Below are 26,615 nucleotides of genomic sequence, written 5' to 3' on the forward strand. Positions count from 1 at the left end.
TGCTATGAAACACTCCTACTCCACCACCGTCTCAGAAACATTGCTACGGTAATGAACAAAATGGCAATTAGTGGAAAGCAATCTGTCTCCTAGGCAATCTGTCGACCTCAATAGGCATATCATTGGATGACGTAAGAAGACCTTGGATTCTCACCCCAGCATGCATTCGGTCTGTTGCACCTACCGGTCTTGGAGAATGGAGACTGTAACCAAATGATGCAACAAGTTGGCTTTGTAAGATCTTCAAACTCCCTTTAACTTACATTTTTGTTTAAATTTAGGCTAATTAGTTTCTATTTAACTATCATTTGACAAAAATATGCCAAAGCCAAATACGCTGTAAAAGTATGGAGTGACTCAAAAATGGTCAAGCGTTAAAGTGCTTTGCAAATCGGTCAATATTATTAAAATCTATTTTTTTTATTTAGCCATTATGAATATTTGATATTATTCACAAATGTATTGGGTTAACAATATCACAATAAAGGGTGACCACTATCAAATAAAAACAGAACTTCAGCTAATACAATTCAATTTTAAATATGTGCAAATCGTATACGAACACATTTAAAATGAACACCTCATTCTCCTGGGTCATCATATCCACGTTGCTAATGCTTGACCAAATTAGGTTGAAATATTCCTCCAATCAATCCAAGATAACAATTCAAGTGGAGAAGAACTGTTATGCTGCTCTAAAGACTAGCACAACTGTACCCGGTTATATCTGACCTCAACAGGCAGTTCTCTTGAGATACAATTAAGAAGCTATACACGGTGTTCTATCTTCATTAAAGTAATGGACCCCCTGTCATGGACCCTCACCCCAAGTGAACGTCAACCTATCAAACAAATGAGAGAAAATAGGGTACTAAATGAGACCTCACAATCCTTATTAGGAAGATAAAGACAGCCAGGCCAGTGGTAAAGAGATAGGGGAAAGAACAAAGCAAAAAATCGGTTTCCCCAATTAGAGAAGGCAGAAGAGGATAAAATTTACTTTTGAATAAACAATCGTACAAAATATTGTTGAAACAGGAAATGCCAATATCTGATCCACATGCTCTAAAGGACAAACATGTGTCTTTGAAATACGGGATGGCTTTGGGGGCCAAACGCTCATTCCATGTTAAACAAAAAAAACCCAACAAACAACTCACTTAAAAGATCATTGCTCAATTAAACTTAAACCTCAATAAAAAACAAGTACTGTTTTAGAACTTGGTTACAAAGTAGGAAATGTTCTGTTCTATCCGTTACAGAGTCATACCGAAGCATTTACAGTGGAGGAAGTTGGTAGTGCTGGCAGACAGGAAGATGAAGACAATCAACCACGATAGTACTGTGCAAACACTGCACTACAGAGACACTGTTGTCCAGTTATCACATACCACAAAGGAAGTGGTCAAAGATGGTACTTGTGAGGTTAGGCAGGATTCATACTGATAGCAAAATCTGTCTAACAATCAATTGGTTTATGTGATCAATTCATTGACCACAGTAGGATGGAAAACATTCTGAAAACATTTCAGAATGTTTGAATTGTATTTAGTCGATAGGATGCCATTACTCACCATCTCCACACCCTGAGGAAACGCTGTGCCCTCCCAGTCCTTCTTAGGGAAGCGCTGAATAATCTTTCCACATCCCTCTTCTGAACCTAGGGAGAAAAAACGAATGAACATCATTGGACTTGCAAGAAATTGACTATAATAACAGTGAATCCATTTCAACTTTTGGCATCGGCCCCTACGTGATGTTTAAGCAGTTCAGGTGCAAAGGCCCAGCGCTGACGAACACCCTAGCAATAACCCTTCAGCATTTAAAATGGAGTCGTTTAACACCTCAGGTAAAAATTAACATGTTGTCTCACAGGACAACTGGGATAAATGGTTCATGGTTCAGCTGGAAGGAAGCAAGTCGAAACAATACAGTAGGGCCTGTTCATTAGACTGCATCAAAGGATTTTTTTTATGGAGAAACGCTGCCATTTTCTACTCAACAGAGTGGTAGTGATGTATAATCCAAAATAAAGTAAATATCATGCGTCCTAGAGTGAGAATCAAAACGTTGCTTCCATTCCATATAGCAATTACCTGCCTCTTAGAAAAATATATTTTTTGGGGCCATTTGTTCAATCTATTTGGGCCACAACCATGACAGCGCAGCATTGATTCTCCTGCTCGTTGTACGGACCCAAGCAATTCACACAGGATGTCGATTGGATGATCGGTTGTCAAGAAAATCGAAGGACAGACATACAGAGACTCCACTAGTTCTAGTTAAATAGTTAGGTAGGTTTGTATATTTCAGATGTGAAGTTGATACTTCTTGCATTTTCATTTGTTTCAGTTAGCGTTCACCCTGGACTTTGGTAGGAGAACCAAACATTGTTGGCTTCTTGCGGACAGTCAAAATGGAACAACTTTTTGTGCTCACTGAATAATTAAAAAACATCAGTGTTTTTGTGAGTGACAGCAAGCAATCATTTACTGATATCTTTATGTAGTCGTCCAACTATATTTAGATTAGTGCCCCTTCTGATTCCACCACACAATATGTTTTTTATTTTTCGAGCTTGCGGCAAACATGTACATTCAACCAATCTACGATGCATTGTCTTTTTTGGTTTGCTTCCCCGTAGTAAGGTAGGATCACGTTCACACCTAAAGCAAACCGAACCAGAGATCACTTGGAAGTGGACGAAGACCGGACCAGGGTTTTTGGTCTGGTCTGCACCGTAATATGAATGAGGATTCACACTACCCCAAACAAACCATCCTGTGCAGGAAACATTCCAGGGGCTGGTTAAAACAAAGCCAACGGTTCAGTTGTGAAGGCACTTGAGCCCGACCGATTTATTATCTGCCTATTATCTGCGTTTTCCAAACTATCGGTATCAGCATTTATAATGGCCAATTAATTAATATTTAAAATATATATATATATATATATATATAATATTTTTTTGGTTATTGTGTTTCTTTTCAAAGGACTTCGAGTTTCATATCTTAAGTTTGTATTTTTATGCAATTTATGTATCAGAACTTTAATATATTTTGATGTTCTTTTGTTTTGGCAATAAAACAATAAAATAAAGTCTATTTTTAAACTGCATTGCCTTATTATTTTAGTGAGGATTCATTACTAACTATAAATAACCAATGTTAGGGAAATCTGTTCATGTTTTGTTACGCGTTTCTGCAACTTCTTTTTTAAATATATAATCGGCCGATATATCGGATTTTTAAATCACCAAATATTTGTATCGTATCGGCCTTAAAAATCCTTTATCGGTCAGGATAGCCTGCTCTAGAAGGCACCCATAGCCACATCATAGTGCCCACCTGAGCATTTACCTAGAATGTAACTGATGCATTCATCAGGACACGTTCACTCAAACTCTTTAATAAGAGTAACTTCAGTTATTAAGGGTAGAGAAAATCATGGGGGTTAAATTGGAAGTTAAATCTATACAAGAACCAAAAAAACAGCCAGTGGTTCCAATATTGAATGCGCAATGCATCAGCAGATCTCACTCAATAAAAAAAGGAACAATTATTGGATGGATTCAAGATGCTTAATCCAACACTGAACATAGACAGAAAACACAAAGCAGATTATAGGGGAATTTATCTAGAGTGAAGTTCCAAACTTATTTCGCCGGTTGTCCTCCCCCTCCCCCGCTCCATCTGAGGCAGAATTGTTGGGTTGTTGGGGGTTGTTGAACTAACGCTGCTCAGTACTTCAGAATCAGTGCTGCTGACACAGTTGGACCCTGACCTTATCTTGGGGGGAGCCTTAACCTTGTAACCAAAATCAAAACTTGCCATCTTCCAGATTGACACAATTATCTTAATAAAACACACACAAATCACCCAAGGCCACATATGGCTGACTCAGCAAAACAATTCCAATTAATTTGAAGGACTATGAGACGCAACTGAGATTTTGTTTATAGAAGTTAATAGAAAAATACATATATATCATCAACATAATAAACAGAATATCAATAGAAGGACACAAATTGTTGCACAATGTGCTGTATTGTCTTACAGTATGACTTCATGTCTAAATTATTGTAAGATGTAAGTCATGCATTCAATTAAATAAATGTTTTTATTCTCCTGTGTGGGATATGAGAGAAAAGATTATGTAAATTATATATTAATACAGCAACAAAATTAATGCTACTAAAAAGTGGTTCGGTGCAGAGATGTCCTTCTCATTGCTCATTTAAGTTAACGATCCATTTCCTGCTAACTTCCTCAGCTTTCTTGTCTGGTCTTTTTTCAGTAAGATTCCCATTTCATCTAAACAAACATTTGTAAGAGCTGGAGCTACAAATAAATCATATCCTCTCTAAAAATGTCATTGCAACCTCATCCACAAGTTTACGACGATTGGATTTTCATGTTCACCTGTGGTCTATCCGGCAAGTCCGCCAATACAAGTAAATGAAAAATGTCCAGATTCACACAACATTATGTTTACCGGTAGGGTGGGTACTGGTCACATTTCGACCGATACAGGTACTAAACAAACATTTATATCAAACATGGTACACTCCTCTCCTTTAAAATATATGTTGTGTTTTGGCAGTTGTTTCCTAAGCTTAGAGGTGCAGCTTTGCATTTCGCATCACAACTTTTACAGCGAGTATTGTCTTTTTTTGGGCTCTCCATTGCCCCTACTGTGTTAAGTAAACGTCATGATCAGCTGGGATGTAGTTGTGTGCTCTCTCTTTCACTGTAACGTATACTGAAGCATACTCTCTCTCTCATTAACCTATACTGTGGCCTACTTGCTCTCTTTCATTCCAACGTATAATCTATCCTACTCGCTCACCACTCTGGTGTGCTTTTTGCCTTTCAGGAACCGAAATTCGGCCCTGATTACTTTAATAGTGACACGTTAGTCAACGTAATTTGGTACCCTTGGTACCCAAACCTAGTTGCCATGTAATGGAAGCAAATAGAAGTGGAAGGCGTGATATTTCCATAGGCTTAATCCAACCATAACATTACACGAGAATGGATGTTCAAATTGTTTGATGGTAAAGTATTCATGCTTTGTGATAAAGCGATCTAAAGCCGGAAGCGAAAGGCATACTCTGTGGTCCAGACGTCGTTCTAGAGTGTCACCTCTTTTCCCAACGCTTTAACACCACAGTTCGGATTTTTAGTTAACACCACTAGACCCACCACAGCTAGTTGCATTAGTTCCATGCTTCAGGTCACTTTATTACGGAGCTTGAATATCAGATATGTTTACAATTTGATTTACGTCTGTGTGTTGCATACGATCACGCCAATCGATTATGTAAATAAGACTTAAGTTAATGTTCACAGCTCAAACCGACATTTTTTTGTTGCGGCACTTGGTCGCAGGTCAGATCCAACAGCCAATAAGCCCACGTCTCCATGTGAAACATTAGTTCTCCTGTATTAATCACTTTGTGTTTAATAGTTGGAATTGCTGTATCTTAAGCAATTTTATCATGTCTTATTTGGTTATTATAATTCACTTTCTAAAAAGAAACACCTGCCATTGCAAGACTGAGACTTGCGATTCGTCCTGTTGACTTTAAGGGTACAGCCCTGGTGAGTTCCTTTAATAACTATACAACCTTTGGCAATGCAAGTCACTGGCAAGAAACTTGGCTATTTGCCAGGTTAATAGATGCTTGCATAAAAAGCGGTCTCAACTGCTCTACCTCATCACCCTGATATAACTAAGTGGGCAACCATAGCGTAGCTTTCCTTTGCTATCTGGTTCAACGCAGCTGTCAAAAATGGCTTTAACATATTGAGCTCTCTTTTTCTTTCTGAATGTTCATGGTGCTTGTTTGAATGGGTTTGCCGGCGGCAGCTACATTGTTTAAATGAAATGAAGTGCAGTTCATGTGTCGTACAAAGTGGGTACTGTTAAGTGGCAGGGTTAAAGTCCATCTCACAATTTGTTTTCCTTTAACACACATCACATGCTTGCACTGTCCATCAAGTTCAAATGTTTATGCAATGAATATGTCCAAAATGAAGGACATAACCAGATTCCTTACATTCCATAAGACTATGCTATATATCAAGAAAAGTAATTGTTTCAGAAGACTAAAAATAACAATTATTATAATTATCACAATAATAAACAGTGCTGTTGGACAGGGTAATATAATCCAGGCCTAATCCGGATTTTTGTAATTTCAATTTTCAATAGCAACTAAGGTGAAAGGATTCCAAAAATGAATAAAAACATATGTTAATATTTACTGATTAAAAACCAAATCCCACATTTTATGTAAGACGTTTAAAAGGTCCCATGACATGCCACCAGGTTCTAGTGTGATTAGCCTCGCAAACGTTGCTCATCTATCCGTCACACATCTAGGTAACGATATTCCCACTTGCGATGTCATAAGAGACAGACTTCCAAAACGGCTTGTAAGGCTAATCACACTCACACCTGGTGGCATGTCATGAGACCTTAAAGTTAATGGAGAAAGTAAACATACATAAAGACAACTGTACAAAATGCTAAACATCAGCTTATCCTTACCATATGTTAGGATGGAGTGGCACAATAGAAAAGGTTACAAGTTTACAAGAAAGTAAGTCATAAAAACACAAAGCAGATGTCGAAACAACGAAACCAAACCATAAACAAAGTCATTAGCCTTTAGAACTTTAACTAGAACCTTTTATTCCTTTGTACCAACTCCATTGTGGTTAGCCCTAAAGTATCTTCTATTCTATCTGAACCAGTTTTTGAGCAGTATTTATATAATAAAAAATAAAGATTTCAAAATGATGATAGTATTAGAAGAAGTGGTGACCAGAGGGTTAGCCCGGAAGTGCAGCTTCGACAAATGATTACAAAAATATATATATTCTATCAATATGATTACCAAGTAATTTCACCAATCTGAACGTATGCAAGTGGGTCAAGTCAGACAACATTCAGGTGTTAAGGTCAAAAGGTTAATACATCTTACTATTCTGACTGACTTTGTGATAATCCTTTACAGATAAACAGCCTCAGCGCATATTTCCTTTGAATCACTATGACACCTCATTCACATTCATAGACCCGAGTGTCAAAAGGCACCTGTGATGTTATTCGAAACATGTAGCACGAACACCAACAGTTTCTTTCACAAGCCTTCTATTTTTTAGCTATTTTTTTTTGTGACTCATGAAAATGTTTGTCATTAAAACAGTTACAAAATTATGCTTGTAATATATTTAAATGATTTATATACACAACAACCAATTCCCATTTTTTAAATGTTGAATTCCTCAGTGTGAAACGATCATATTCCATAGACCACCTTGAAAACCTTTGTCTAAATTAAATTGATCTGTTGCAATATTATCTGGCCTGCATGTCCAGTTTTAATAACAGATGAATGCCATGAGCTAAGACAAATGTGCATCTGGAGAATGATCAAGAAGTATTTGCACCCAAAAGCATACAAGTAGTTCATTTCTAGCATTATTTGCATTGTCTTCAGTCAGACACAACCTACAATAGAAGGTTGTTAGGCTTTCCTGATTAGAACAGATGTTTCTCCTCTAGAAAAAGACTCAACAGTATATCTTCCCAACTTGTCTTGTCATTAGGTAGTTCTATAAATCAGCAAAGCCTTTTTTACCATGTATGGCCAAGGCCGCCTTTGTACAACAATCTATCTGTTTACGTCACATCAACCCCCAACCTGCCTCAGCCTAGTTGTGGATACAATTGGAGTAATTTCTACTTTTTTCAAACATCTCGCCAAAACACCTGCCAAAGAGACACCAAATGTCGTTAATATGTAAAGAAACATGAAATCTGTTTATTGCTTGATACTGTAAGAGAGCTTTGTAAAAATTACCAGGAAGCAATAGATAGTCATTATTTGCATAATGTTATCAGAGACAAGCAAATATGGGATATAAAAAAAATCTCAGTCGAGCAAGCCATTAAATGCCACTGCAGAGGATGAAACATATAGGGGCTCATACCCACATTGGAGAAAACAAAACAAAGCAGCTGGCCAAGGCAATTTGAGCTGCGAAATGCCATACCACACGTATCGCAATGCTGAATCAGTTTTGCTCATCACAGGCTCAGAAAATAAATGGCATTATTTCCATAAATGCTAAAACATAGACCTGATTTAACCCGGTACTTACGTGTATGACATGTGGTTTAACAATCAAAATATTTGGTTGTGGTTGATATTCCCTGTTTTAGATATACAATACTTTCCCTTTTTACTCGTCTGACAAATAAATCAACGGATTAAATCAACAAACATTCACAACGTCACATAAGCATTTCATTTTCAAGCTACATCATAATGTCATGGAATTTTCGTGCGAATGTGACACACAACACTGTAGAACATAAAGGAACTTCCCCATTGTGGTCCAGGTGGCTCCTGACAGGAAGTCAGCTAAACAGAGAGCGGCTCCCAATCGAAAGGAAGAAGCAAATCCCTAAATTTTACTTTTTATCTGCTTTTTTACGGTACCTAACAACACTTTGTTTTTAAAAATGACCTTACCAATATAACAATTGGATAGGTCGCAAAGAGAAGGCTACATTTGTGTCCAAATTGTGTTAACATTAAAAGACAAAAACTCAATGTTTGCCGTATGTGTATCTCAAAGTAGTCCAAGCCTTGCATAAAAAAACCCAGCTAAAACTGCATGTGGATGTATTTACTCCTGTTCCCTGCAAACCTCCAGCCTTTTTGAATCCAGCAGGACTTTTTGTGTTACATAACACTTTCTCTTAGTCAAGACCAGAAAGACCCGACCATAAAGTCACAGAGAGTTAACATTGGGCAGCATTTCCTTGAAATGCATACCAAAATGATGAGATCCAACCAATAAATTGTTTGAGTAAGGCACCAGGACAAATTCCTCTTTCCCATCACACACGTGTTACTTGGTGCGGACAGAGAGTGTATAGCCCCTCACCGATGAGCCAAAACAATATACCACTACAAGATAAACAGCCATGCCTGCATGGAATCACCACAATAATTTCATAGTTGATGTATGTTATAAGTCCAAAGAGCAAGCTCATGCAGAACTCTTGCAACATGCTGTGAAATACAATACAATCTGCAATTCCAGGCTTTTCTATAAGGTAGGAAATGTCAAATTTAGCTCAATGAACCGCACCCATAGGACTGGATTTCTACAATAGTCAGTACATTTGGCAGGATATTGATACATTTCTTATAGATAGCATATTCAGTTGATGACATGCCTTCTATTAAGCCAAGTATACAAGCCAGAGACCTATACATATGTGACTCTAACAGAAGCAGTGTTACCACAATATCACACCTATTTAAACATTATTATTTTTTCATCTTTCTCATTTTATAGGACAGGGTTAGACTTTCTATATAAAAATATTCAAAATTAATTTTACAAAAACGCATGCATTTCCTGTTCCTTGACAGAAGCAGGTAAAAAAGTCAGTCCTTTGAAAGACATGTTAGGATTAGGCAAGCTTATTACAATGTTTTCCTTGAGGAATTATCTAGCCGTAGTGAGGAATGGGTTGTGGGTGAAGGTAGTGGAAATTAAATCTTTAGTATACAGGTGGTATACAAGTGGCCTGAAGATTTCTGCAAGGATCCTTGTTTGATTTAGTGATCAAGGTAGAGTAGAAAACACATGTTGTCTAGACAGACTACTGGCATACAGGAATACCCAGGTTGACTGAAGACTATTTTAATAACTATACAACTGATGTGTAAAATAATAACTATTGACAAGTGCAAAGTTCTTATAGTTTTAGAGCTATCCCTCGTTATAAAACTGTTCAGCTGTGGAGAAAAAAGGCACCAAACAAACAAAATAACTCTACTTATCATCCAACCTAATTATCAAAAGTCTGTCGACTCAGTAAAAACACTGCTTAAGATATTTAATCTTGGAATGCTTCTTTGCACTTTTACAGTTTCACTGCAAAGCATTGCAATCATGGTTATTTTGCTTGAATGGGATTTTACTGATTCTATAATGCTGATGACGGGACATTGTGTTTCTGTTGGTTTCAGGTAATGATGCTAAGAACTGATGCAAACATACATCCCATTATGACTAACATTCGGCTTGTGATCGCAAAGAGAAGTCAGACAGTGTTCTCTTTTTAAACCCATGTTTCGATTTTCACTGAAGCATTGATAATTTTTCAAATTGCGCTTTAACTCAGTGTAATAATGAATTAATGAATTGTTAGATACAAGTATGGCTAAACTGTACTGACTCTGATCAATTTTTTTTATCTGCAATCTGATTTGATGTGGAAGAAGTAGACGAACGATAAACGATAAATGCATAATGTGAACTCTTCATTGAGATACTCTTCGAAAATACACAATACATAAAGTCAGCTAGGGAGCATGGTATTCGGGTAATGGCTGGAGGGTTTTCACATTCCAACACTCATGACTTTCATGCAGAAAATAGAGAAGGGGTGGGGGGGGGGAATCCTACAACAGGGCCTGCCTTTTTGCAGCTGTATACGCCCATCCCCTCAAACTTCAGCTCCTTCCAAGAAAACAATTACAAAACTGGTCAAATGCATATGTCAACAAAGAGTATGAATAGACCAACATAATGTTTAGCATTCAAGCCCAGTAGATGGCATTTGGGTTACACGTTCAATACAATTCTAGTAGAGTAGCAGGTATACACAGAGGGATGGGAGGGAAAACAGGCGTTTCAGTGCCTAGCATAGCCTGAACAATTTGTCTGACAGAGAGGCAATGTTTAGGAACAATACATTTATGTTCTCCAATACATTGAAATAAGACGATTAAATAAGATACTAGGAGACCTAAGCATGTCGTAGTGTAGCTTTACCTTAGCTCCCCGCCAAGAATGCATTTGACAGGGACACACATCAACAGGGACAGGATGTGAAAGCTTTTCCACTTCATCCGTAAAAGTTTCAAGAAACAAACTAAAAGATATTGTACAGAATAACAACGCTTACTTTTTGAAAGGTCTGTGATTGCTTTATTTACTTTGTTATTATTTATATTCAGAAGCAGTAGGACACTGCCCCAAAAAGGTGTTTCATATCTAAAACCTTAGCTGCACGGCTAGGCTATCCCGAGCTATCTGTCATCAACACTAACACACTGACGGCCTGGATAAACCACAGCAGTTAGGCACAATTTGTAACCCGTGGTCGCGCGGTCAGACGTGTCACTTACCAGATTTATCCTGATCATATCCCACGACAATAAAATAATCAGCGAATCTAGCCATGTTTGCTGTTTTTCCCGAAATATACCAATACAATTCAGCATTTTTCTTTCTTCAAAAGCACAGCCATGTTTGACAGGAATGGCAATGCGCCTGCGCGCAAAGCCAAGCAATATCCATGGGCGTGGGCTGCCCAGTTTACTAACAGTCGTCTTTGGGACATCTTTAATTTTGTAATTCTGTGTTCCATTCTCCGACCATTCAGCGTTGTTTTATTCTGGGCGTATGATAGATGCACAATTATTTTAAATTAATGAAATATTTACATTAGAGTATATTATGAAGAACTCTATGCAGGTTATATTTAATTTCAAATCAGCATTACAGAAACCCTTATTCACTATTTTAGGACACTGTAGCATACCCTGTTGAAGAAAAGCGCCCCCACTTATTCTCTCTCTCTCTCTCTCTCTCTCTCTCTCTCTCTCTCTCTCTCTCTCTCTCTCTCTCTCACACAAACGATCTCATTCCATCTTGCTCTCCTCTCTCTCTGTATGTGAGTTTGTGCATGTTGATCATTGATATCGAGGTGCTAATAAATATGTAGTTTGTACATAATACTTAGACTACAGATTAAAAGTAAGAATTAAACAATAGATCCTTCAGAATATTATCAGACCACTGACTGAGCAGAGTTATTGCGTGTCCCAAAAATTAAATGGGAACAATGTGTTGGAACAAGGTCCACGGACACTCTTCTCCCGCATCCAACCATGACCTATTCAACATAATAGCAACAGCAGTTTTGATCCTGATTCTGTATCCATTGCAGTTCAGATCTGGTGTATGAAAATTGGTTTGGGCAATCATTAAAAAAAAAACAGTTTACAACATGTGGTGGGGTTTCTTTGTAACAATTGAGTGGATATTTTCAAAATGAATCATTGTTCTGTATGACTCAAGTCATTTTTCTCCGATTGAGTAACAGACTTTGTGGCTCTAAATTGCCTCATTCCTGAATAGATTCCTGGGTTATTTCTGTTATATATATATAAACCTTTTTATTATTATCCCTCTTTGTATAATAATTATCATTTTGGTTATGATCGATATAACAAATGAATCCAATGGCTATTTATAAGTGAACTTTGTTAAGCCTACTTAAATATTATTATTAGATCTTTATATGTTTAAGATCTAATGATAACATCTAAAACTAATATATTAAATTATTCCCCCAGTGTTTGCAGGCTATATCTTAGAATCAGTGCAGTTAACATAATAACATAATTCCTAGAGCAGAATTGACAAAGAAAACCAACAATGAAACAACCGTATTTGCCCAATTATCATTTTATCATTTGAATCACCTCAAAAATGTTTCCTGCTTATTTACAACATTCGTTTGTGCTAATTAAATATTTCTCATTACTTTTTTCATGATAATTTTTTCATCCAATAAAGTACAAATAGTACTTTAAAAGAATTCATTCAGGTCATACTCATCCAATTATAATATTCTGTGGCATCTCATATTAAAAAAAATCTCAATTTATTAACTTTTATTTTTTCTTATAATATGGTACCATCATAGATTACATGACAAAATATATCTTCATTTGTATAGTTTTATCCTTTAATATTCTGCATATTGAATGGTTTCGAATCTCTCAGCTGCATTGAAATGTATTGTAATGTACTGGGAGGGGAAAGGGATGAGGGACTGAGTGAGTAAGTAAAAGGGCCCCTCCCACCAACCAACTATAAAGCCGCTCGTCTGGTGTGTTAGAACTATTAGCAGAGTGTCACAGCTGCCCTACAGCACCTCCAGCAATTTCAAGAAATCTGTGGAGTACTTTTTTTAATAGCCAAGTCTACAGCCACAGCGCCTTTGGATCCAAGTGAATTAAATAAGGATTATAGGTATGTGTGCTTTGGAAAACATCCTTTGTCTCTTTAGGTTTCCTTTTACCCTAATCATTGCTGATGGCTTTATTCTTGTGCTTTTGAGGTCAGAGTGTATGGACAAGGACGGGTTATCTGTCTGGTTATATAAGGTGTTTAGCTGGTAGTGTGTGCAGAAGGTTGCCCTCTAGATGTTTTAAGACATCTGGTAGGAATTAAGTGTGTTGCTGTTTTAATTGTTTTAAATGTACACCTCCTGCTATTTTCCTGCTTGTGGAAATAAATTGGATCAATTGGATGATTTCTATTGAGTTAAGTTGGCAGTGGCTTAGCCCCAGTAAAGTCTAGCCCAAACTAAACTGAAAGACCCAGTATGAGACTCTCCTTTGCTGGCCAGGGGCCTAAAGCATGGTTGTACGTTTACTTAGTCGCACAAAACTGACCTTGGCTTAACTTTATAAATAAATGAATGATAAGTAAAAATAACTTGGCTTTTGGACTCTTTTGTAAACCGGGGCTAGTATGGTAGTTATCATTGCAATGCATCGCTTTCAGAGATGATTTCAGAGACAGCATTTAAAGTTATATAGTAATTTGATATGAGAAGTAAATAACTGACAAATGTTTCTTTCCCTCACAGGTCACAGAGTCAACATGAAGCTGATCCTCCAATCCGTCCTTTATGGTTGCCTGCTCTCCACAATAGCTCACTGTGTGGAACTTGAAGTGAACCCGGAGTTGAAAAAACGGTGAGCTGATTTACTTTCTTTATTTACACACTTAATCTTCGACCTCTACAATGGATCAATCCCATCATTCCATATATAAACAGTGAAGGCAGATTTCACCACCTGACTTCCTAAAGATCTGCCCTGGATTAATCTGGTCTCCCGTCTTTCCTCCCCTATAGGTTAAGTGTGTGGATGGAGAGCCGACTGAGGAGGCATCTTAACAGCATGTCTGCAGAGAGGGTGGCGGAGTCGGAGCAGTTGGTCACACCAGAAGAGATCAGGGATACTCTGATTCCACATTCCAGGTAAAAAGAAACCCCAGATACCTTCTATTTCCAGTTTGACATATAAACTGACAAAAGATAGATACAATTTAAATATAGACTACTGAGAGCAAGCCAGTCACGAATGCAGTGCAAGAGTTAATTTTCCTCTCTCTCTCTCTTTCGCTTTCTGTCTTGACCCATCCTCCATCCAGCAATGGCATCAGCATCAGAACCAAGCGGTCCAAGCACTTCACTGTCAACCAGTCAAGAAGGCCCGGCTGCTCCCTGGGCACGTGCACCGTACATGACCTGGCGCACCGCCTCCACCAGCTCAACAACAAGTTGAAGACTGCCCCCATCGACAAGATCAGCCCGCAGGGGTACGGCCGGAGACGGCGCTCCGTCCCGGCTTGCAGGGTCACGCTGGAGCTGGAGCAGGGAAGGCTGAGGCCTGACTGGAGGAACACTGTGTCACAAGTTCACAAGCTGGAGGCCCTCCTGCAACTCACCCGGACATGAGCAATTGATTGGAAGCAAGCGCAGATAGAAGCCAAAAGAGAGGAAGGCAGCCAAGGACACTGAGATGTCCTCTCTGCTGTTTGTTCCAAGACTATTCAAATGTCTGAGACTTAAAGCCAAGCCATCTCCAGCACAAGCTTTTTTGTTTAGTTCTTTTTTTGTTCAAAAGGACTGAGTTAGCGCAAACAAATGAACTGCTCCAGCTGTGTGTCTCTGGAGGCCGGGTAGGCTGATGGGAGATGGAGTTGAGTATGCAGAGGGAGCAGACCTCTGCAGCTGGCCTTCAGACACTGGATGGCACGGTGTGGAGCACCAAGGCCAGATGCTGCTGCTGCTGATCTCTGTCTCTCTGCCTTGCAGTGGAAGGGAACACAGTGCTCACACCTGGCAAAGTGGACACATCATGGGCTGGGAGGAGAAAGATTCTCTTTCTCTCTTTTTCACTGACCATGCAGGGACGTTAATACACACCACTTTCTCAGAGTCAGGACTTTGAGAACATCTAGCCTCTAAGGACTATTATGCTACCCCATTCCAATTAACTCTCAATACTTGTCTGCACTTTTTTTTTTCTCCAAATGGACCTAAAGATTAAAAAAATCATCAGGAAGAGAGATGCTAATCACAAATGCTCAACAGGGAGATAGTTATGTGTTAGAGCTTTTAAGCTTTTGATCTTAATCATATTTTGGGACACTGTATTGTACAAAGGAAAAATGCCTTAGATTCTGTGAAAAATGTGCCAGTCCAATGGATTGAAATATACTTGAAATTTATATTGTTTGTATAAACACATGTGCAATCTATATTTGTCAGTTTTTTTTACAAGTGTATGTATATATGTTACAAAATGTTGAATTTCATTATTTAAATATTGCATAGTGGCTACATTATGATACGTATACAGATTGAGCTATTTTTTATACAGGAATAAATATATAAGGGCATTCGTACTATCTAACTATTGCCATTTTCACTATTATTTTGCAAACTGTGGTAATACTATATTTGTTTTAAAAAAAATATGTTACATATAATATATTTGTAAATACAGTCTATTTTATTTGTGTAAAACAAAACCTTTTTCATACAATAAAACTTTTGCATTCAAAGTAAGACTTCTTAGCTTCTTGGTTCCTTCAATTTTCCGCAGTGCACTGCCCCAGTAGGACAAACTGCACCTGGTCTGAGTTAAGTGATTATAGGGTATTATTAGTCGTTGTCTCACTCCCCCTACTTGTGACCCCCTAAAGGGCAGACGAGGTGTCAGGCACATTCCTGCCTGGTCCACTCCAGCCTACATGGGTTCAACGCATGTCTGTGGGCCAGACCTTCGCCTATTAGAAGAGGCTGAGGCTTCAATCCCTCCATCCTCCATAGATGGCCACTGCTGCAGGGGGGCTTCTGTCTAGCATTCCTGTGCAGCACACTGAGAGCATCTCTAAAACACAAGGTTTCCCCACGAGGAACAGGCCGTGACCACGGAAGGAGAAGCCGCCACTCGAAAAAAGAGCCAGTAGAGCTCCCTGCATCAGGTGACTTTGATAATTGTTCCATCTTATCCTGTACTAAAGTGAACATGGGTCCCCATGGGATATTTCTTTTCAATCTGGGCTCACAGATGTCCAGGTGGGGATTATCAAGTAGGGTTATCCAGAGATGTTCCACGAAGAGACAAAAGAGTAGGGGCAGAAGGCATTTTATGTTGACAGATAGTTTATTCTACATTTGTGCTTTAATGTAAATATCAAGATTGGATTGGTCTGAGTTTGATGCCCTTTTTCATCATAAAATAACCGCAAAACATACATAATCTGATTAGGCCAATTCAATTGTAACCATTTCATTTGCAATACATTAATGAATTGCTAAGTTTTTAACTGGATCAAATGGAACTGATATCACTGTTAATGGTAACCAAAAGGATGATAATGATTATGATTATATGGGCTCTACTGCCATCTAGCGAAAATATTAAGCAATGGCTTTGCTTTAGGCTGTATGGGTTTAATGGGTGGAAACAGTGATGATTTGCAGCTGCCCATTTTTAGCAATGCGGTCCAGTTGCAGAGTAAAGCCGCCATAACTGTTACGGAGTTATGTCTTCTCATAGCAACGTGTACAAATATTAAGATGTATCTCTGTTTAGTGTAAATACAAAATTTGAGCATGATTATGGATTACCGAAGTAGCAGGGTTAAAGGGTATTGCATCATTTGGCATTATTTTGTGAAGAATCTGAAAATATTCAGGATGAACGCTGAATCACTGCATTAACCAAAGCCATTCAGGTCCTTCACTCAACTGAAGTGGGGAAAGGTTATTCCATGCTATTTATGGACCAGCTCTGACAGACAGAAAGTAAAGCTGGTAGACTGTAAGGGAGAAATAGGATAGAAGGGAAGAGAAGCAAAGAGAGGCAAGGAGCGTGAAGAAGCAGACTAGGAGAGAGGAGAGAAGAGGAAAGGAGAGAAGAAAACTTAAAGGAGAGAAGAAAGGAATATGAATACAAATAAAAAAGGTTAATTTCAGATGCAGGGCTATTTCAATTGCTGGCTTTCATTTTACAACCACACTGTCAATCATAAAGCAGCCAATCCAAAGCAATCAGTCTATACTACAAACCTCCAAACCCAAGAGTATCCTGAGAACCTGAGCTGGGTGGATTACCTCTGCAATCTCAAACACTGCCTGGCTGAATCAGGCACCATGCACCATCTGCTGCATATGTACCGTTTAAATATGATTGTCCTCATCCAAGGCCTTCTGGAGGGCTCATCATTGTGTAACAATGCTGTGCAGATGCGACTGAGAACTTTTATATTTTATCTCTATTCCTTCATTATGGTTCAACAATGTGCCTGATCAAGGTATTAACACTGATCTATTTTACCAGATCAAATTACTGAATGCTGTGGCTATACTGAGCTTGTGATGGGATGGAAGTCAATTAAAGTCAAATCCTGCAAATAAATGGTAAAATGACTATAAAAAGCCAAAGAATGTGCATTTATAAAGAAAATAACATTACAAGCCCAGGCTATGTTGTACAAATATAGGTTGTAATAGTAAAAGTTTGTAAAAGCAGCTAAATCGGTTTGGCTGGCTTTAGCATCCTGTAGTTCAAGCAGCAGTAGGAAGGCAGAGAAATGAAAGGGTTAAAGATGAAGCGATGTGCACTGCAGGGCTGCTAATGGGGTATCACATTCTGTGGCCATAACAGAGCCTGGAGGAGACGATTCGCTGAAGGACTTACATACAGTTTATAGCTATTGTGGAATGGTTTACGATACACCTCATGCAGCAAGAAGAGAGGGTGAGCAGACCAATTCTTAAATATTTAAATTCAATAAGTGATTTAAAATATGTATTTATCTAAATTATCTTCACCTATTGACATTTGTACAGCTGAGTTAAAGAGAATATGTTCCTGGAAGACGGCTCTGAGAATTCCTTATTCACTCAAAACAATATTTTTATGCAAACGAGACATAGAGCCAAACACTTGAAATAATATAAATAAACTGGCTGCAAATCACAAGGAAATTTAGCTTAGGTTGTTAGTGAAAAGCCACACTTGTTTTTCTCCATCTAGATATCTGCTGGTTGGAAGCAGAGCAACATGCTAAGAGGAAACAGCGCTCTTGTAAAGCAGAAGTCCAGCCCTTGCTTGGTGAAGGGTGAGATTTCCTTCTACCATCTTACTTCTTTGTGTTCTAAATCTTTTCTCTATTACTTTTTTACACACACGCACAAACACATGCATGCACACACACACACACACACACACACACACACACACACACACACACACACACACACGCACACACACACACACACACACACGCACACACTTGTTTGTCAATTGCAAAGAGATCCTGATACAGTTGCTGCCTGCCTGCCTAGGATCTAAGATATTTGTAACTTGGGAGAGGGGGGAACTTACATGAGAGATTAGTGATTCATAGAGGAGCATGAGAGGACAAAAAAGTAGCTACATCTGAGATAAGACCGCAAGAACTTTATTTCACAACCGGCCATGAATGGCCTTGTTCCCTAAAGCCTTTGAAACATGGAGATGATTCATTCGGTCATACCTGTACATTTACTGTAAAGACACAGCTATCCTCCATGGGCTAGGGCTGGTGGGTGGCTGGTGATGAGAGGAGAATGAGGTGCTACCTCAATCAACCCATGCTTCCCTACAGAGTATTCCAGGCTCCCTCTGTGTTTCAGAACCTACGCAGGGCGGTGAACCATAAACACATGTGGTAATTGATATATATAGTATATAAAGCATATATAGCAGGCACAGTAGACCATCCTGACAGGTCAAAGAAGGCCTTCCTTATACCTGCTCATATCCACTTTGATTTTAATTTAGTTGGAAGGGTGGTGGTCAAAGTCAATGTGTTGCAGTGGAAATGGCTTTCCCCCTTAAACCAAGGTCATGTAGAATTATCTTTGAACGATCATCAGTGATGACAGTTAAGTTAGCCTTTGACTTCGCTCTCGCTCTATCTCAATCTATATTACTGTCTCTGTCTCTTCCGCACTCTCATTGTTTTGCTTTATGCATGAAACGAACAGAAAGACTGATAGACATAAGAAATGCAATGGCTACTGAGGAGCTCAACCAAAGGTCCCTGCTTGGCCAGCCAGTTGTGACATAGTCCTGGGATTAGTACTGTATTAAAGCAATGACATGCATCTCTTAAAATAGAGAGGGAGCTGTGAAAAGAAAAGAATGAAGGTGGACACGTGCACCAAGAGCAGTGGTGTGGCATGGGTCCTTGCATAGGGACTGGTGTCTCAACGACACACTTCACTCATCTGAAGCGGAGAACCGTGCTGAAGCTAGGTACTTAAGAAGAAAGCGAAGAGAAAGAAACAGGGATGGCTGAGACAACTTCTAAAGGTAGGAATTGATAGAAGAAGGCCTTTCTTTACATGTGAAGCGAGAGTCGAGGCTATTCAACGGAGGCCTATAGTTGTGGTACCTTGTTTCAGACGTGTCTTTTAGAGAGACAGTGGAAGAATTTACCTATAGTGGGTAGAGTTTCTCACAACACTAATAAGTACAACTTATTTTCGTTTTCTACATTGTTATCTATGTAGGTCTTTCAATGTAAGGCTACTATAATAAGACATTTTAAGTCATTTTGACAGTCCAATCCAATATTTTTGCCAGTCTCCTCCAGCGGTTTATATACGTTCCACTCCACGTTCTTTTTTTGACGTCAAAGTGGTATCATGTTCAACGTCAGAACGATAGGACATCGGCGACACGGCGAGGTGTGTGTTGACGATGATTGTGGCGTCAAAGAGAGGGGTGTACTTCTCGGGAATCTCTACACAGCATAACGCCATGATGGTGTGTGTTGATGTGTGACGCTCCGTCTGACGAGCAGCGATTGATTTTGATTTTAAAAATGATAGTTTATTTTTAATCTCATTGTGTTAAAATTCGAGCTGAAACACTTGCACCTTCATGAACTAAAATCACATTCAATTAAATCGCTTCATCCAACATGGAAGCACGTGTGAGGGTTGTTGTCATGGCAGTGGAGCCAAACTATATGCAGCCATAGCAACAATGGGCAGTTGGTATCGTAATGATACTTTATTGTTTACCGGACGTAGACGGTCCGAAGTGGTTTAGCTGAACAAATTTCCATACATCATCGACAGTGGCTTTAGTGTTAACGCTAGTAAGTTGTGTAATTTAAAATAGTTCACCTTCACAGCTGTGGATGGTGAATTATTCATATAAAATCAATATCTTGATCAATGCTTTCGATAGTTTTAGTTTAATATTTCCTCTGAACCTGTGGTGATGTTATGCTGTAAAAAAACACATTAAGGCTTCAGTGAGACTGTAGTGTGGCTCGAGTTCTTTGGAAAGCTTGCATTAGAGTGTGCAATGCCATGTTATATAAAACTATAGCAGCTCAACATTGAAGTAATTTGTTGACTTGTTGCCCACATTTACAAAACGGTACAAGCAAAAATATTGAGGCAATTGATTTTCCCTTTGATCACATGTGCTTCCATGTTGGATGAAGCGATTTAATTGAATGTGATTTTAGTTCAGGAAGGTGTAAGTGTTTCAGCTCGAATTTTAACACAATGAGATTAGCCATAAACTATCATTTTTTAAATCAAAATCAACCGCTGCTCGTCAGACGGAGCGTCACACATCAACACACACACACCATCATGGCGTTATGCTGTGTAGAGATTCCCGAGGAGTACACCACTCTCTTTGACGCCTCAAAATTATCATTCAAGGCCACTGTAATTCACCAAAGCTGACGCATTCCTGCAGATATGCCTCGTCAGTTCCCTAAGATCACCCTGAGTGAGGCCGATGAGGAGGTGCGGCTGCTGGCCGAGAGGGTCTACGCTTCGGCCCTGAAGGAGGAGGGCCACAAGGATGTGATATCCATGTTCACGGTCCCTGAGGAGGACTGTCCCATCGGTTGCCGCCAAGCCAAGGAGAGGGAGCTGCTCAGGGAGCTGGCAGAGCAGCATTCAGAGGAGAGCACCAAAAGGTATAGCTGCCTGGTCCTCTTCATATGGTCACATAGTAGAGCGATGGATAAATGAGAAGGATATATTTCCTTGGGGAAAATTTGGTCCAAACAGCAGCAGACAATAAATATAAAAATAAATAAATAAATAAAAACATACACATACATACAACATTTTTTCTTTGAACAAAGTGAAATCATTCGCAATTGCATGTATTTGTTTGAATAGCAGTGCTATTTCAGCAGTTTTATAAGGTCATTACTTCTGTTCAATCTGTTCCAGGAAGAAGAGTTTCAAGATGATCCGTTCACAGTCCATGTCTCTGCAGGGCGTAGCCAATCCAGAGTGGACCCGCTCACTGGGGGCCACGCCCTTCGTGTCGCCCAGCTCCACCTGTTCCTCTTTGCTAGAAGGCCTTCCGGAATACCAGAGGGTCACCATAAGTGGAGACTACTGTGCTGGGGTAAAACACCTTTAAAGAGAGAGAGAGAGAGAGAGAGAGAGAGAGACGTGATTTGAACCACAAAACACTTGTCTCTTCGCCCCCCCTACATTTCTTTGATTGTTATGTATTCACAAACATGTAATTGACAGGCAATAGACTCAAATGATAGCTGTTAAATCTGTGGTAGATTTAATGTCACAGGTAATGCAAAATTAGAGTCTTACATCACATACTGAGATGTATAACAATTGATACGATTGTGGACACATTCATATTATGATCAATTAGTGGGAATGCTCTTCTTCATTTCCAGATCACAGTGGAGGACTATGAACAGGCGGCAAAGAGCCTCCTGAAGGCTCTGCGTATTCGTGAGAAGTATTCAAAACTAGCATATCACAGATTTTTCCGAACCACTTCAAAGTACCTCCGCAGTACTGAGAACGAGCTATGGACCGAGGACGATGAGGTCTTGCCGGGTAGGAAAGAATGTAACTTCTGAACATTTACGAGCCACTTGTATCATATAGATTGTCTAATCACTTGGTCTGTCAACATTTGGTCATGAAAATGCAAGTGCTGCTTTAAAAGCGAACTTTAGTTTTCTGCAAAAGCCCAATTGTAATACTTGTCTACAACATGTTGCGTATTGTAGATGTCTGCCCATGTCCAAGGAATGGAGAGGATCCCTACAGCATGGAGAACATCCCAGAGAATCTGGGCTTTGAACTGAAAATGAAAGATGGGATTGTGAACGTCTATGACGATCTGGAGGCTCTGAGGGAGAACAAACCTCGGAACCTCCCATACCCAGACTTGGAGACTTTTGCGATAGACCTAAGCCCCGTGTTGGCTATGATTGCAGATGGACCCACGTGAGTGACTATAACCCAATAAAGAGGCACTTTAGCTTCGCTACTAGAGGATGACTGGCGTTTTGTTGAGTTTAGTGTTTCTATTAGCCGTGGTACAGACATAACAATTCACATGTTTTGTGTGTTACAGGAAAACCTATTGCCACAGACGACTAAACTTCCTAGGTTCCAAGTTCTACCTTCATGAAATGCTCAACGAAATGGCAGAGCTCAAGGAACTGAAAGGAGTGCCGCACAGAGATTTCTACAACGTCAGGAAGGCACGTTCTTTTTGGGTTTTATATTTTCGATCCAGAGTATATATATCGTCCCATTTTTATACGATAAAGGATACATGTTGTGCGGTGCCATTTCCAGGTAGACACACACATCCACGCCGCAGCATGCATGTCCCAGAAGCACCTGCTGGCCTTCATCCAGACCACCTACAAGACGGAGGCCGAGCGCGTGGTGCTGGAGAAGGATGGGCAGCAGATGACTCTCAGGCAGGTCTTCCACAGCCTCAACATGGACCCGTACGACCTCACCGTGGACTCCCTGGACGTCCACGCGGTAAGAGGCTACTTAGGATCAGGCCTTGTGGTGGAAAGTGGGCACTCTTTGATGATGAATGCATTCTGCTCATTTCAATAGACATTTGTGTTCCCATGAGCAGAACGATGAGATAGAGACAGAAACACACTCCTTCTAGTTAGGATTGCATTGTTAATGGGGAGAATGTGCTAGTTTTAACCCAGACAGAATTGTCAAAAAATGAATAGGACAAAAAGGAAATCAAAAAGTGAGAATGTATACACTGGTAGAAGTCATAATAATAACTTAATGAGTATGACACTCTGATCATCTTTTTAGGGGAGACACACTTTCCACCGGTTTGACAAGTTCAATTCCAAGTACAACCCAGTGGGAGCAAGTGAACTGCGGGATATCTACCTGAAAGCTGACAACTTAATCAACGGAGAGTACTTTGCCCGGATTGTAAAGGCAAGTCAAGAACACAATATTAACACAGTATTATCACTACGTATGAATTATAAAGAGGGCTAGCATTCACAGCGTTGGAATGTGATATTGAGATGGATTTTTATTTTTTTTTCCCGTCAGGAAGTGGCCCACGATCTAGAAGAGAGTAAGTACCAGCACGCAGAGCCCCGCCTGTCCATTTACGGACGCTCTCCAGATGAGTGGGACAGCTTGTCCAAGTGGTTTATCGACCACAGAGTGCACTCTCCCAACATGAGATGGATTATTCAAGTGCCCAGAATATAGTAAGTGCTCCACCAGGAGAATTGCAGCCACAGAGCAGAAAATTTTGTAGTCTGGGTGTGTTTTGTGTTAATGACTATTCTCCCATGTTTTAGTGATATTTTCAAGTCAAAGAAATTGATCCCCAACTTTGGAAAGATGCTGGAGAACGTATTCTTGCCTCTATTTGAGGCCACTGTAAACCCTCAGAAGCACAAAGAGCTTCATGTCTTCCTCAAATATGTAAGGCAATAATATCCTTCACAATTCAGAATAACTATCCCAGGAACATTCATATTTGCGTACTCTGTTCCATTTTATTGAAGACATCTATTTTATTTATATGAATGAAGGTCACTGGATTTGACAGTGTGGACGATGAGTCCAAACATAGCGACCACCTGTTCTCTTACAAGAGCCCCAAGCCAGAGCAGTGGACCGCAGACAACAACCCCCCGTACAGCTACTACCTCTTCCACATGTACGCCAACATCATGGTTCTCAACAACCTTCGGAGGTAAGCGTTGAGCACAGCGGCCCTGAAGCTCAGGGTCCCTTTCAGTTTCAGGGTCAGTCTTTGCTTCAGTTTTGAAACAAAATGGAAACCGACTGATTATCCCCTTTGGGGACGTAAACATTCTTCAACCTCAAGTTAACTTGGGGAGATCATTGAAAGGAACGCCATTACTTCTGCCAGAATAATTGTTTAGTTAAACATCATGTGATTGTTGGTGTGAAATATTTATGCTAGGATGTCAATATTTATGTTCGGTATGTCAATGTCCTCATAAACACACAGTCATTACTCTCTGTGGGGTCTGATCCCTCGCTCATCTCTTATACACAACATCATTAACTTGTACATGACTTATTTCAACACAACAATGTTCTCCAGAGAGCGTGGCATGAGCACCTTCCAGTTCCGTCCACACTGCGGAGAAGCTGGCTCCATCACTCATCTGGTGTCTGCTTTTCTCACCGCTGACAACATCTCACATGGGCTCAACCTCAAGAAGGTAGGCCACATCAAGCTGGGTTGATCTCTTACCCCATGCAAGATGGAGACTTTGGTGGGTTCAGGTACAAATGTTCAGGTTCACTTTTAAACAAGGATGCATTTCACTCTTATGTGCAAGCGGGAATGAAAATTTAAATACCAGATCTTGTATTTGCATACATGAATAACATTACCCTTGTCAGTCGTAAACGTTGAGAATCCTCATTGCATTGAGGACTGGAGCTATTTGTTTGTGCTTCCTTGGGAAATGTAATTTTCGGTCATTGTGTTAGAAATGCACTACAGGCAGACAAGTGTATCCAGGGCAACTATACAACTGTTTTACTTCCAGAGTCCTGTTCTGCAGTACCTGTTCTACTTGGCCCAGGTACCCATCGCAATGTCACCACTGAGCAACAACAGCCTCTTCCTGGAATATTCCAAAAATCCTCTGCGAGAGTTTTTGCACAAGGGCCTATGTGTCTCCTTGTCCACAGATGACCCCATGCAGTTCCACTACACCAAGGTACTCACGCCTGACCGCCCGGTACCACTAGTGTTTGAATGCTCCACCGCTCAAATACTGCACGTTTATACGCTGAAGACTGTACAGAATAGCATTTCGATTGATTTGTTCATGTGTTTTTTTGTGTTTTGGTACATTCTAGGAGCCATTGATGGAAGAGTATGCCATCGCGGCTCAGCTGTGGAAGCTCAGCACCTGTGATGTGTGTGAGATAGCAAGGAACAGTGTCCTGCAAAGTGGCCTCTCTCACCAGGTAGAGGAACCAATGTTAAATCTCTCTCTCTCTCTCTCTCTCTCTCTCTCTCTCTCTCTCTCTCAAACACAAATGATGCAGTCCTAAGCACTGAGCTCATCGATCCACGATTCAAGGAATATGCACATTACTTACTTTGCATTTTTTATTTTGAAAGGAAAAGCAGCACTTCATCGGAGGGAACTACTTGAAAGATGGACATGAAGGGAATGACATCCGCCGTACTAATGTGGCCCAGATCCGGTTGGCCTACAGACACGAGACACTCTGCAACGAACTCAGCTTCTTAGTAGAGGCTGTGAAGTCTGACGCCATGAACTCCACGTCTGAGTGAAGTATATCCTCAACAGAGGATCCCAGCATGACTTGCCAAAGTGCTCAATATTTACCAGTTACTCATGCATTTTTTCTGCAACAGCACTCATAAGCTTTAATGGCAGGGAAATCTGATAACAGGATATTAAATGCAATGCATTGCTGATTGTTTCATAACCATTATCACTGATGTTTCCACAGATAGAGATCCCATCTGCATATATCCATCTCTGTTCATTAACACTGACCTCTGTTACCTGAACCTGGGCACAATATATTTGGGTGCCCGTTCTCTTGCACATATCTTCTGTTGCAAACCTGGATGTATGACACTCTTATTTACAAGAAAATACCGGATCTGCTATTTGCAAATCACATTACCCATCTCCTAACTGTGGAGAACCCCCAGTGCAATGTTCATTATCTGTAGAGAATGGTAGATTGACTTTGAATACTATGGATATGCATATAGACGATTTCCACAGACTTGAGATATTTTAGAAAGGTTGATGTGTTTTATTGAGCCCTGTTTATGAGGGTTGTCTTGACTAAGTATTGTCTGTACTGCAAATTATGCTGTTTATAGAGTTGATGACCCGGTTTCATTCAGTTTCACTGTATAAAGTATAAAAATATTTACTGGAACATTACATTTCTTTTGTCATGACCACAGTGACCTCTTGTGGCTGAAACGATTTATTAAATTAAAGTGAAATTAACTTGGAACAACTTAGACATCATTTATATACAAAACATTGACATATTTATTAAGAGACAGTCCCACA

At 39.7% G+C, this 26,615-nt stretch overlaps 3 protein-coding genes across 5 annotated transcripts in view; 2 read left to right on the forward strand and 1 right to left on the reverse strand.

Moving 5' to 3' along the window:
* sbf2 (SET binding factor 2) overlaps positions 1-11,354 on the reverse strand; it is an 82,053-nt gene extending 70,699 nt beyond the window's left edge. For all 3 annotated transcript variants that reach the window (XM_079737115.1, XM_079737114.1, XM_079737113.1), the window contains exons 1-2: positions 11,228-11,354; positions 1,575-1,660 (exon numbers count right to left, since the gene is read on the reverse strand). In XM_079737115.1, the coding sequence (XP_079593241.1) occupies positions 1,575-1,660; positions 11,228-11,282 (141 nt within the window). In that variant the 5' untranslated portion in view covers positions 11,283-11,354. The remainder of the gene's footprint in view (positions 1-1,574; positions 1,661-11,227) is intronic.
* A 1,669-nt stretch (positions 11,355-13,023) lies between these two features.
* On the forward strand, positions 13,024-15,719 carry adma (adrenomedullin a). The gene is made up of 4 exons (XM_079737366.1): positions 13,024-13,142; positions 13,765-13,873; positions 14,035-14,160; positions 14,334-15,719. Exons 2-4 carry the CDS (start codon positions 13,779-13,781, stop codon positions 14,638-14,640), a joined length of 528 nt encoding a protein of 175 aa, XP_079593492.1. The 5' UTR covers positions 13,024-13,142; positions 13,765-13,778; the 3' UTR covers positions 14,641-15,719.
* Positions 15,720-18,247: 2,528 nt separating this feature from the next.
* ampd3a (adenosine monophosphate deaminase 3a) lies at positions 18,248-26,295 on the forward strand. Its single transcript, XM_079737228.1, has 15 exons — positions 18,248-18,320; positions 20,969-21,194; positions 21,457-21,637; positions 21,933-22,098; positions 22,275-22,494; positions 22,625-22,758; positions 22,856-23,046; positions 23,347-23,482; positions 23,603-23,762; positions 23,856-23,982; positions 24,093-24,256; positions 24,635-24,755; positions 25,089-25,262; positions 25,405-25,515; positions 25,673-26,295. Exons 1-15 carry the CDS (start codon positions 18,263-18,265, stop codon positions 25,847-25,849), a joined length of 2,346 nt encoding a protein of 781 aa, XP_079593354.1. The 5' UTR covers positions 18,248-18,262; the 3' UTR covers positions 25,850-26,295.
* The last annotated feature ends 320 nt before the right edge of the window (positions 26,296-26,615 follow it).

This window comes from Pollachius pollachius (genome assembly GCF_949987615.1).
Source record: "Pollachius pollachius genome assembly, chromosome: 5".
Taxonomy (NCBI): domain Eukaryota; kingdom Metazoa; phylum Chordata; class Actinopteri; order Gadiformes; family Gadidae; genus Pollachius; species Pollachius pollachius.

Bases quoted from the DNA above. Each gene is read 5' to 3' on its own strand.
- adma (XM_079737366.1), top strand. From the start codon at position 13,779: ATGAAGCTGATCCTCCAATCCGTCCTTTATGGTTGCCTGCTCTCCACA. The intron at 13,874-14,034 runs GTGAGCTGATTT...CCTCCCCTATAG, and splicing joins AACCCGGAGTTGAAAAAACG to GTTAAGTGTGTGGATGGAGA. The intron at 14,161-14,333 runs GTAAAAAGAAAC...TCCTCCATCCAG, and splicing joins ACTCTGATTCCACATTCCAG to CAATGGCATCAGCATCAGAA.
- ampd3a (XM_079737228.1), top strand. From the start codon at position 18,263: ATGCTAAGAGGAAACAGCGCTCTTGTAAAGCAGAAGTCCAGCCCTTGC. The intron at 23,047-23,346 runs GTAAGAGGCTAC...TCATCTTTTTAG, and splicing joins ACTCCCTGGACGTCCACGCG to GGGAGACACACTTTCCACCG. The intron at 23,763-23,855 runs GTAAGTGCTCCA...CCCATGTTTTAG, and splicing joins ATTCAAGTGCCCAGAATATA to TGATATTTTCAAGTCAAAGA.